The sequence below is a fragment of the Vicugna pacos genome, chromosome 26 (assembly GCF_048564905.1).
Source record: "Vicugna pacos chromosome 26, VicPac4, whole genome shotgun sequence".
NCBI lineage: Eukaryota > Metazoa > Chordata > Mammalia > Artiodactyla > Camelidae > Vicugna > Vicugna pacos.
The window spans coordinates 15,373,810-15,387,208 of record NC_133012.1 but is presented as its reverse complement, the minus strand read 5'-3'; the positions used below and the strand labels follow the sequence as shown (position 1 = coordinate 15,387,208).

At 39.6% G+C, this 13,399-nt stretch overlaps 1 protein-coding gene across 1 annotated transcript in view; it reads right to left on the bottom strand.

Moving 5' to 3' along the window:
- The window catches only part of ZDHHC2 (zDHHC palmitoyltransferase 2), a 54,583-nt gene that overhangs the window by 23,314 nt on the left and 17,870 nt on the right, over window positions 1-13,399 (bottom strand). The window contains exons 2-3 of the mRNA XM_072950387.1: window positions 3,772-3,798; window positions 2,592-2,686 (exon numbers count right to left, since the gene is read on the bottom strand). Coding sequence (XP_072806488.1) covers window positions 2,592-2,686; window positions 3,772-3,798 — 122 coding nt within the window. The remainder of the gene's footprint in view (window positions 1-2,591; window positions 2,687-3,771; window positions 3,799-13,399) is intronic.

Genomic DNA, 13,399 nt, shown 5'->3' with positions numbered 1-13,399 from the left:
TCAATCTCAACTACTCCCTCAACGCTGTGTTACTTCTTCTGCATTTTTGTATCTTTTCATTTTTTCCCCTCTTCCGACTACACTTTCAAGCCTTCTCTCCTCTCCCAAATCTCAGTCAACCTACCTTCCCCATCATTCTTAGTTGATGATCTCACATAGAATTTTAGGGAGAAGTCAGAAGCCACCTCAACTTTCTACCAAAGCTATAAATACAAACCTGTATCTACACACTTAATGTCTCTACTTTCAACCACGTAACAAACATTTACTGGGTACCTTTGAAGGGTCAGACACTGCTCTAGGTACTGGTGATGAATTAGTGAGTGAAACAGATGAAGTTCATGCTGTTGTAGAGCCTACCACCTAGGGATAGAATGGAAGAGGACTCTGGGATGAGTTACAGAACGATAGGTGACAGAGAAAAGTAACAGCAAGGAACGGTTTATAGGGAATGGAAGGAATCAGCTACTTGACGTGGCCCCCAGTCTTCTGGCGCCCAAGGATTGTGCACCATCCACCAATCAGAACTGTGCACAGCTGATCATGTATCCTGGGACGCCCCTCCTTCAGCAGAACTTTAAAAATGCTCAGCTGAAAGCCTTCATGGAGTTCGGAGGTTTTTGGGCATGAGCCATGTATTCTCCTTGCTCAGCCCAGCAATAAACCTTTCTCTGCTCAAAACAACAACAACAACAACAACAACAAACAACAACAACAACACAAAATCCCCTGTGGGATGCATGGAGTCACTGAACAGACACAAGCAGGAGAATGAAAATGTTAAACTTCAGCTTAGGATGAAGGATGAATGTTTACAGGGTTCTCGGAAGGGAACGCAGGCAAGATGGTAAAGAGTGACGCCATGGAGAAGACTGCAATGTCTCAGACAAAAGAGATGACTGAGGCTCTCTGAATTAGGGCAATGATAAAGGAAAAGGGCTGTGACTGAAAAAGAACAACTAGGAGGTGGAAACATTCCAGGATTTGGGTGTTTGGGGAGGGGCAAGGCTGCCAAGCTTCTGGCTTGAATGACAGTGTGGTTGGCAGTGGTATGAACCCGTATAAGAAGCAGATGAGTCATGGTTTGGGGAAGGAGAGGGTGGTGACTTCGGTTTTTGAGGTGTAATATCTGTGATGTCAGTGGAATGATGAAGGAAAGAGCTGTGTTTGGCAGGGAGATATCTAAGTTTGAAATGGGTGGGAGAGGTCAGAGCTTGAAATAGATTTGAGAATGGTCCACGTAGAGGTCATAGGTAAATCACCAGAGAATACTGAGATCGCCTATGATAAAAATCAGCATTTTCCTTCAAACCTGCAACTAGGGCCAGGATAGGGGTAAGAAAGATGACAGGAAATAAGCAAACATGGTAGGAGGGAGGAAAAGGACATAGGAAAAAAAATAGAAGAAAAAAAGGCTGTATCTAACACATTTGGCACATGCATGCCATTAATTGTCCAAATATCTGTGGTTTTGTTTTTAATATCCTTTCCCAGTTCATCTAGAATATTCATTGGCCTTTTTGACCACAGCTACATTTCAGATTACTTCAGTAGACAATTTACAGTGATGCCTAGACTTTTTTTTTTAAGCTAGCTTATTAAAACCACACTATTATTACTGAAGCAAAGAATTTCTATCCAACAATGTGGACTAAGTGCCAAGGATACAAAAATGAGTAAGACACAGTCCTTTGCTCCAAAACATTTAACCAGGATGAATGACCTAGGAACAAAGTTAGCAAAACATTTAACCAGGACGAATGACCTAGGAACAAAGTTAGCAAGAATGATCTTTTCAAAATGCAACTTTGGCCATTTAACTCTATTGAAAAACCTTGTGTAGCTGAGACTGCTAGTTGTCCCCCAGTACCCACTCTGTCCTTCTTCTCACTTAGTTAATATGGTTAACATGGCCATTGAGAATAAAGACTAAATTTCCAGCCTTCTGTGCAAGTAAATATGGCTATATAACTAAGTTCTAAATGTAAGTGGAAATGGTATCAGCAATTTCTACTAGTGTCCTTAAAGAGAAGGACATTTACTTCTACTCTTCTTTTCTACTTTCTCTGGCCTGCTGTCTGGAATGCAGATGTGATGGCTGGACTGGAGCAGCTATTTTAGGCCAAGAGGAAATGTTGGGAATGGAGGCTACACATATCAGAGCAACAGGATAGGAGCCTGGGTACCTGGGCAGCTGTAGACTAGCTACAGATTTTGAAAGTAGAGATTAGTTACATTGTTATTTTGTTGTTGTTTCTGGTGGCTGACAGCCAAATAATGCACCGTTAGTATGATAATTATAATAGAAACATGTCTGCCTTCAGCTCTATCATATCTATCCATCCATCCATCCTGACTCTAAAGTACAAATGGAACACACAACAGATTTGATTCTAGAAACATAATATTCACTCAGTGCAAAAATACTATTTACCAAATGAAAATTCAAGTATTCAACTAACACGTTAATATAAGAAAAATCATTACACTTAATAAGTTTGCAACATTAATAAAAAGACAAAATACACTTCAGACATCAGTATTACAGATTTCCATCTTTAGGAGATAACTATACTAATATTTTAACTTACTTCTTTTGAAGGATTCATTGGTAACGTAAAGATAGTTTTCCAATATGACCAGACAAACATTGCGAAAAGTAGATGATAAGCAATCAGGCACACAACTAAAATGAGAGAAACATAATTATCACTGTAAATGCAAACACATAACTAAAACCAGGGTATTCACAAAAGATGTGCTTCTTCTAAAATAACAAAATAAGTTAATTATTTAATTAATACCCCATGATTAGAATCCTCTCATCTGTAAACAGGCCCATCTATTGGCAAAATGGCCATAAGGACCTCTCCCAGATTGTAAAAATAAGGCAGTTATGTCTGCAACTTTAAATCATAAACACAGTGTTAAAGAAATGGTAAAACACTCAGGCTTTAAGAACTGTGCTTCACTAACAAAGAATAGCGAAAGCAGTTCCTACTTGAGAAGCTGTCTGCTTATTTTGTTCAGCCTGAGTCCAATCAGGTGGCACTAATTGTTTCAGTGACAAAACATTTAAACAGAGACCATGTGAACAAAGAGATTTCTTCCTAGAGGAGTCCAAGTTTCTTAGTTATCACACGGGACAACTTGTAAGAAAAGCATTCTGAATACTTTTTCTTAGGTAATGTACATAAACACACTTTGTGTGATGTTTTAATCTTGAAGTTCTTTGCAAATCTAACATATTAACTTCATGTAGAGTGATAACGATTAATTCTGGATAATACATTAACATATAACTTAATTCTGTCAGATAAAGTTGAACAAAATATGTTAGTTTAAAATATAGCATGTTTGGTAATTTTAAAAGTGATTTTCAACTTTTTCAAAAATGGTGATACTCATAGAATCAGTGAAACATTCAATTATCTAATAAGGCACTTAAATCAGTGTGAGATGACTGGAGCCAATGATATGTTTCATGAATTACACAGGTGACTCAGGTATGGGGTAATACTCTGAGTTGTTGATTTTCCTGTTTCTCGAAACCACAGGAGTCTTTGGCACAGTGACTGCCGCTTCAGGGTGGAGCTCCCTGCCAAGTGTCTGAGAGAATTCAGCCTGGAGACTAGGAGAATGAGATGTCTTTAACCCCATCTTGACCCAAACATCCTCAAAGTATAACTGATTAACTCCAACCAATGAATGCTGTTTGGTTTTTCAAGCTATTTTTTTTGAAGTTTTATATTTAAAGCAATAATATCTTACCTTGTTCTCCAATGTTTTCCATGGATACTATAGAAATAAACAGAAAAAAGAGATAGGTTATGTGAAGCTGATGGCAAACAGAGGGCCTGACAGAGACACAGGCACTTGAGTAGTTTAATCTGGCTCCTTTTCAAACCAACATTCTTTACATATCTGTTCCACTTGGATTAGAGGAGAGGCCAGCAAAGCGGGGGAGGCGTAGGGAGGGAAGACTGGAGGCTGCTTCAGCCACGCCCCTGCTGGTACTGCAGCCCTGGCTCCCACGCCGAAAACCAGACCTGTCCAGCGTGGCCCTCATAGGTCTTACTCCTAATATTAATCAGTTTCTCGGTTTTCCTTCCAACTACAGAGCTCGGATAAAAGCAGCGTTCTCCAGCTCATCACGTTTCCAGAGACATTTATTGCTCTATACAAGTTGGCAACCACCAAGTTCACTCTCCAGAAGGGAAAAAATGTTGTGTCCACAGTGCACACTTCTCTTGTATTTCTAAAAGTACAAATGCTTACTGCCGACGACTGACCGCTCCCTACTGTACAATGAGGGGCCCAGGCCACGTTCCTGAGAAACTGCCATCCCTGAGGGGCTGCCGTAAATATCCCAAGCTGGCAGGTGGATTCGGGCAGGGACCACAGAGCTCCAACAAGCTGGGACAAGACACCCCACCTAATAACCCAGGCAGTTTTCTTACTTTTGTGTTGTCTGCTTGTTTTGTTTCCCCTTTGGTCTTCCTCAATTTGTACTGAAGTCTTTGGGGAGTTTTGGCCTATCTTAGTTGTAGCAAGGGAAGATTTGACTTTATTTATGTATTTTTTGTTCCTATTTGGCTAGTGAAAGGGGTACGGTATTCCAGGACTTCGTCCTGAAATATAATTTCATTGCCTTAAGAAGCACTGGTATCAGAGGGTAAGAGTGTGAGAGACTTTTAAGATTACCTGATCCAACCAACCTCTTTCCCAAGAAAGCTACTAAAAGCCAGTCAGTTTAGCCATTTCTAGAGCCAGCAGGAGCCACGGTTTTGGAAGGCAGCCCATCCCCGTATTGGATTGCTTGAAGAATGATTGTAAGATTAGCTTGTGCTGCAATGAGCCTCTTTGTGGCTTCTACCTGTGGTATCTGGGCTTCCAATCTGTACAATAAACAGAAGATCTAAATGGCAGACCTTCATATAGTTAAAGTTATATCCCCCTTAAATGTTCTCTTTTAGCCCAAATAACAGATGATTTCCAGACTTCTCATCAACCTTGATGCGGCTCCTTTAAGTATTTCCTGGTCTCTCAATTTCCTTTAACATTTCTGATCCCCAGCACAGGTCAGGCACAGATGATCGTTACTTACACCTGGCCTGTTCCGCAAGTGTGCTTGTCAATCAGAGGCTAGAAAGTCCCAGTGCACTTTCTCACAGGATCCTGAAGTGGTTCACGTGAGGGCAGAGGAAGGACCCTAGTTAAGTTGTCTTTCACATCTGACCGCACCACATCCTTCATGCATTTCTCTTTAGGCACTGACTTCCCTGTCTTCAAAGTGCTCCAAAACTGACTACAGTTCTTCCTTAGATCAAAATCTCCCATCCTCCAGCTAATCTAAGGAAATGCAAAAGCAATTTGATTCCATTTGTGCATTTATGTAGGAATGACCCTTAACGACCATTTCAGAGATGCTGCCATTTTAAAGAAAATGTATTTGCTAACCCATGACTCTAGCTGTCAGAACTGAAAACAGTAAAACAAAGTGACATTTAAAAAAAGAAGTACAGTTCGTATGAGGTGATAATATTTTTGACCTGGACCATTACTCTATTGGCTGGATATGCATTCAAAGACACCTTCTGAATAGCTATTTCTGCCCTTCACAGCTTGTGTTTCTCTTAATGTACTTCAAAATTCACAGATCTTCTCTCTCTTTTTTCCAATCAAACAAGTTACTCCTGGATGCATGCTCATGGTAAACAATTCGGGTAACATTTATAGAGTAAAATGTGAAATTCTAAAAAGGCTGTATCAATTACACACCCACAAAAATTCTGAGCCTATCCAATTTCCTATAAACATAACATGCCTTCAGTTTTTGTCAACATTCTAGGCCAACATAGAAATCATTGTTTTCGTATTCATTTCCCTGATTACTAGTGAAGTTTAGAAAAATAAGTTTTACAGGCGGGGAAGGTATAGCTCAAGTGGGGGAGCACATGCGTAGCATGCACAAGTTCCTGGGTTCCAGGCCCAGCACCTCCTCCAAATATAAATAAATAAATAAATAAATAAATAAATAAATAAATAAATAAATAAATAAATAAATAAATAAATCTAATTACCTCCCCCTCATATAACAAAGAAAGAAAGTAAGTTTTATCGAAAATAAAATGGCTTTCCCTATCTCTTCTGCTTGAATTACTGCTTCCCTATCCTTTTTTATTTACTGAGAGGCTTTTATATATTTTGGGAAGTAATCCCTTATTTGTTACGTATGTAAATAATGTCATGTATAACTACTTCCACATGACTTAGTAAATATTAGCAAAATCTTATGATTTATCCCTGATTAAACAGCAATATCAAAACCTTCACACTGACCTCTTTCGCTAAGAGACACATGGACTATACTTGATTTTGCTTTACGATATTGAGGAAACTAATGTTCTTTCAACCATGTTTGCCTGGTTAGTAGGTCAACGATCACAGTTTTCCATTTAGCAAGAGAGTTGTCAATTTCAATGTTTCCTTTCTCATTATCAAAACACATAGAATACAACGTTATTTGCAAATGCAAGTATTTTTGTTCATAAATGACTGCTTAAGAAAAGGCTGTGATTTTGCCACGTAAGTTTCAATATATGTATGTATACAAAGATAGTATATGGAAAATACAGACTCATTTTTGGGAAAAAAAGAGGGTAGGTCAAAAGTAGTTTAATTATTTACACAAACATGAGAATTAAATAGCAATACCGATCATTTTTGTTTGTTTGTTTTTTGGGCGGTGAGGGTAATTAGGTTTATTTATTTATTTTTAGAGGAGGTACTGGGGATTGAACCCAGGACCTCATGCATACTAAGCATGCACTCTACCATTTGAGCTATACCCTCCCCACTCCGATCATTTTTTATCGACAGATCTTCCAAAAGTAACTACTGGGCTTCAGTGTGAACTTTGAGTTTTACCCAGTGCTATTTTATTATTTCACAGAATTTCACAGTTTGGTCAATTTAAAAATTATGGTGATACTTATTCTTCAACTGCACACATACAGAAATTTCAAATCTTTTATAACCAACTATCGTATTTCCTAAAAACCAGCTTTTGAGGTAAATTAGTAATTATTTCTATTTTTTATTAAAAGAAAATGGAGGTAGATGATCTCTACTCCAAGCCACAATGAGTAGCACATTAGTTAATTTTCAGTCTTAGTTTTATGCATGTGACAAAAACATTATGACTTTGGGCTCTGCTGGATCTTATTAAAATTAGTTCCTCATTAAAGCACAGCAACTAGCATAGAACATCTGCCCCATAAATGTTTACTGAATAAAAAAGCGATTAAGGCAAACAGAAGAAAATACCATTCATTTGAATCACATAGAAGAGGAACCCCAAAGCAGACCTATGAGAAATGTTAATTCTTTCTTTTGTGGGCTCAAAAAATTCAAGAAAGAAGTTGTTTCTTTCACCTGTCACGTTAGCATGCTGCGGACACTCCACTAGCAATTTAGAAAACCAAAAGTAATCTTACCTGTACTCGCCTGCTAGCACAGGTGCCCAGAAATGAAGGCAGCACCTCATTATATAAATAAGGAAGGAGAGACGGAAGATCAAGTGTTCACGACCCTTTAAAAAGGAAAAGCTGAAGAAGATATATACTAGCTTCAACTGGGCCTCAGGCAACTTTGAATGAAGACAGAAAACTTTTATACATTCCTAGGGTCTTTCCCTCCAAGTTTTGGCTCTTCATTTTACTTTTCACTAGTTTAAGTTTGTCACAATGAAAGCGAATCTTACTAAGCATAATGGTGCTAAAGACCAAATGCTCTGGATAGAGACCGGCAAAGCTCCATTCCAGCCCGGCCGCCTGGGGGCTTACACAAGTCACTCCACACAAGCAGTCCGTCACCACGTGAGTGGAACACCAACAGCAGCAGTGCCATCAGCGCTGCTGCGGAATTAAAACAGGTAATGACGTAGGTAACGTGCGTATCACAGTGCCCGGCACACAGTAAGCCCCCCAGTGTACAAACAATTCGTAGTATTTGGTTTTGCTAATAACTAACCGTAATACGTAACATATAGGAAAGGGGACCCACAATGAAGAAAAATTACAAAGAGGAAAGTCAGACTGCTGAAAGAAACTGATGCAAAATTTTGGCTGAAAATAGACTTTAACAAGTGAAAAAGGAAAGGTGACAAATAACTTAGTATCTCGGTATCTCGCCTCTTTATGCAGATGGGCATTCCAGAAACTGGACAGCATAAACAAACGTAGTGGTGCTCATCCTTAACATAGGGCGAGGAGGAGACTAAAACTTCATCCTTGATGTGGCAAAGAAGTTAGACGCAATTTGCTCTTGAGAATAAGAGCACTGTTGCTATCACAATAAAACATTTCGTGTATCTGGTGACCACCTAAATACGTACAATAGTAACATTGTGGGTCACAATTTGATTTTCATTTTGAAAATTTATTTGCCTAATTTCATCTTGGATTAGCCTAATTTCTTTCCAGTTCCATAGCCTACAATGATAATATTTTGCTTTAGAGATGTCTAACTTTCCAATATACCTGCAGAACTTATAACACTTCCCTGATTAACTGCAATACAATGAGACAACAAGGAATACCTTCTTGGCACTGATGGTGTGTTGGAAGAGAGAGCGTGGGAATGACAAATTATTATAAGTGTTACCGAGGCTGCGCCAGAGCAAAAAGAAGGCCTTTAAGAATTACACCATGGAATGTGGAACTATCAAGATACTGCAAGGCTGGTCATTTGAGGGGCCAGTTCTGTTTTCTGGTTGTCCTTTCTGCCTAACCCCCTCCTCCCTTATTAATCACTTCTTGAAGAAGCAGAGTGGGGCATCAGAGAAAAGGCTGATTGGGCAGTCATCAGCTTAGAGCTGCTGAGTGATACTTTTGCTGTAGTACTGACTTAAGAAACTGTGTAAAAATAAAACAAGTAAAAACAAAGCTGAGGAGTCTGTCAGCCAAAGTAGAAACCCTTAATATACAAAAGGAGGACAAACTGCTTCTTCTTCCAAATCTAGCTTGAGTATTCGTCCTTAAAAATGTATACCTCACTTATCTCTTTTGCATGAATTATCAAAAAGTCATTTAATCCAGGGGTCAGTAAATGACAGTCCTCAGTCCAAAGACAGCCAGCCGCCTGTTTCTGTAAATAAAGTTTACTGGAAACAGACACATCCACTCACTTACATGGCTACTTCTGCGCTACCATGGCAGGGGGGTAGCTGGGACAGACAGAATGTCTGGCAGAGCCTGGACTGTTACTGTCTAGTCCTCTGTAGAGAAAGCTTTTCAACCCCTGTGACTTGTCCGAATTCTCCAGAGAAACAGAACCAATAGGCGTGTGCGTGTGTGTGCGCGTGTGCATGTGTATGTATGTATCTACATATACATACGAGAGGGAAAGGGAGAGGGAGAAAGAGCAGGAAGGATGGAAAAGGAGGGACGGGAGAGGGAATGAATTTTAAGGATGGGCACACATGGCCAGTCAGAAATCTCAGAGCAGACTGGCAAGCTGGAGAGCCAGGAAGAGTTAATGTTGCAGCCTTAGGTCTGAAGGCAGTCTAGGGGCAGAACTGCTTCTCCAGGGGACCTCAGACTTTGCTCTTAATGCCTTCAACTGATTGGATGAGGCCCACCCGCATTATAAAAGGTAACCTGCCTTACTCAAAGTCCACTGACTTAAACATTAATCATATCTAAAAAATATCTTCACAGCAATAGCTAGACAACTGGCCACCACAGCCTGGCCCAGATGACACACAAAATATCATCATACTTTGAATTATAATTCATTTTTACTCTGGAAATATTCTTCTAAGAAGATATGTGTTGATCTTTTGCATCAGTTCTTAAGCCAGGTTTATTATTATAAATTAATAAGTTAGAATTACATCTAGCAAAATAACTACATAAATTAACTTTATGTATCTGCTAGAGGGAAAACAATAATAAAATCCTCTGTCATACTCTAAAAACTTGACTGCAAATAATTCTATCCAAATTAACTTTATATACACACTTACATGACAGCCTAAGGATGCTACCAACCCTGTTCTCTAAAGAGCTCTAAAAATATTACACCTGATTTAGTCTAGATTGATTTAAATTTGATCTTGATTAAAAGCAAAGGTTCATCTCAAAGATCATCCCAGTTCTGCATTTTACCAACTGATTTTTTTTAAATTTTGTTTTAAGCGATTATACAATTGAGAGTATGCTGTCAAAAATGGTATCTATATAAGGTATAATGGTATCTATATAATGATATCTTGATAAGCTGGAGCCCACCACTGTTACACTGTCAGTAACTTGAATTTAGTTCAAATTTTAGTTCTAAGTGCATCCAAAATCCAAACCTTCAGATGCTAAAATACGCCTTCATAGTAGATTATTTTTTAAAAATGTACTTTCCCCCCTTAAATTAGCAAAGAACACTTACATAATTGCTCTTAGAACAATTTGGTTTTGGGCTATTTTCATCACAAATGTATACCGCCGTGATCTATTTATTTTTATTTTTTTCTTAATCTGAATTTTCTTTTTCTTACCTTGAAACTCAAACTGCCTGTTTTGGAGGAATAGTTTACTTTTATTGCATATACTCAGTATCTTTTCTCTATAAATCCATTAGGCTATTTCCAGGTTCATCTGACGCAGACACATCTTAGCCCCATATACTCAGCCTGATAACGAAGAATACCAAAAATAAAGAATCCGTTCCAATGAATAAATCTTAAGGATAACTTTACAGCCAAGCTCTTTTTATTTTCTGCTTATTTTTAACTCTTTTTTTTTTTTTGAAACACATTCACTGACTATGCCATACTTGCACTGTTGAGGATAAAATGGTAAATAAGACTCCATTCTTCTATTCAAAAAGCTTAAGAGTTTATGGGACCATTTTAGTTAGAAGTTAAAGCTAACTGAATAAACAAGGACACTGAAACATTAAAACATTCTCAATTAAGGAACAGAAGCAGATCAGATTCTGAAACTCAAGACAAAAGCAGGAGTAGCACTACAAATAAGCTTCACTATCCCCTGTACCAACAACACCGCTCCTCTGACCTCAGATCTCTAGCTGCCATCCCATTTTCCTGGCCCTTTCACAGGAAAACTTTTTTTAACAGTCATCCAAATGCATTGCTTCTCCCTTCTAAGTTCTTGTTACTTCCTCCAGCAAACACCGCCTGCATCTGCAGCCTCAACATGCCACTGCCATCACTGCGGTCAAGGTCACCAACAACTCCCCTACTGCTAATTCTTGGTGCTTGAGTTACACTAACAGAATTAATTAGGCTCTTTTTGAGATGCTTTGTTGAACCGACAGTGAATTCTTTGATGAATCTGGCCAGAGAAAACCCCTTGGAAGCAGGATCCTTTGTCCTTTCAGCGACTTTCCAAGAAGCTCTAGTTCACTTGTAATGTACTGGAGATCAGAATTTGGGTGGTAGGAGAGACACATCAAGTCAGTCCCATGAATACCAGTGACACGGTGCCACATCATTTTAATGACAGACCCAAGAAAAACATATTATTTACACGGTATTTCCAGTTGCAATTCAACGGCATCCTTTTCTTCCTAATAAATGTTTTTGAATTTATTTTCTTTACAACAGATTTACTTACATTTTTAAGTCTTTATCAACTGTGTTTTCGTTGGTGATCCTCACATGCACTGTAATTTTACCGACAGCAGAAGTTCCTGCCTTCCTCGCTAACCTCATCTCATGCCACTTCCCCTCTTGTGCACGGGGCTTAAGCCACTCTGGGCTGTCTTGCTTCTTAAACATGCCAACACTGTCCCCTCTCTAGATCCTCTGCCCTTGCATTTAACTGTGTGGTAGAAGACTCAGACTCCAATCCTCCCAGTAAGTGTGACCTTGACCATGATATTCAGCTGATCTGTGCTTTGATTCTATTGTTTCAACAAAAATTTGTACTTTATCTTGACAGGTCTTCCAACTCTAAAATTACCCTCAGTCCTACTTTCAAGTATTTTGAAAAAAATCATTGACTTTGAAAAACCTAGGGCAAAAAATAGTCTACAAATAAATTTATTGGTGAGTTTGTAGGAACTCTTTTGTCAAGGACAGGTAAAAGTTTCAGAACAGAAACAAAGAGTAAGGGTAAGGCTTCACATCACTTGGACCCTAAACATGTGGTTTCCAATGTGGGCTCTCAGGTACCTAAAAGCCAGACCTCGCCTTCCTAACAGTCCCAACCACGAACACAGGCCAGGCAATCTACACTTCCCATTGCATTGGATCCCCATACGGTTCCTTAAACACATTTTGTAATAAGAAAACCATGATCTCTTTAACAATGTAAACCGATGATGTCATCTCACTTAAAACCCTTCCACAGCTCTGCAATGAACTTAAAGTCCAATCTCCTCACTCAGGCCGCAGTGCTGGAACATGATCAGGCTCCTCCCCACCTCTCCAAGATCACGTCTCATCACTCATCCGCCTGCTCACGAAGCTGCACACAGGCTGACCTTCCGGCTGTTCCCAGCACACACTAAACCTTAGTGTCCTTACCACCTTCACCTGGTGCCACTCCTGGCTCACCCCTGTTCATCCTTCAGCTGCAATTACACGTCAGCTCTCACAGAGGCCCGCTGTCTCCCATCCAAGTACTAACCAGGCCCGACCCTGCTTAGCTCCCAAGATCAGATGAGATCGGGTGCGTTCAGGGTGGTATGGCCGTAGACGAGGCCCTACAGTCCTGATCACAACACGCTTTCTCTCTGAGCACTTAGCACAAGCTGTAATTGTTTTTATTTGTTTCCCTTCCATGACCCTCACTGAGGCTTGAATCCTGGGTCTGCCCCGTGGGATGTTTTCTCAGCCGGGTTACTTATCCTCTCTCAGTTTTGTCTCAACATTCATCTCACTGGGCTGTTTGGGGGAATGAACTCGGTAATGCAAGTAAAAGCGCCTAGAATACAACCTGGCACATACTAGGGGCTCAGTAAATGTTAGCTGAATATGGAGCATAAATACATTGCTAAACAGTGAAATGTTAAGAGTAGGAGTTCCCCAAGCTTCAGAGTTAACAGTTTTATAAACAATCTGGAGAAAGAAGCGGACCCTGCATCTTAAGCTTACGGTAGAGCTATAGTTTTTTTGGAGAATGAAATGCCAGGTGGTTGGGAACAAATTGCTGGAAGACCTTGTGAGTGTGAATAAGCAGAAAAATGCAGGTGGATTACAATGTGGGCAAATTAACATAATGAGAAAACATTAAACGAGTGAATTTTAAAACTACATTTTCTTTCCCTACTTCTTCCAGAGCGGTCTTTCTTCAGCCCCCCACCCCCCCACCTCCCACAGCCTGTCCAGGCACTGAGCCGGCATGGCATGCACCAGAGTCTCAATGTGAGGAGC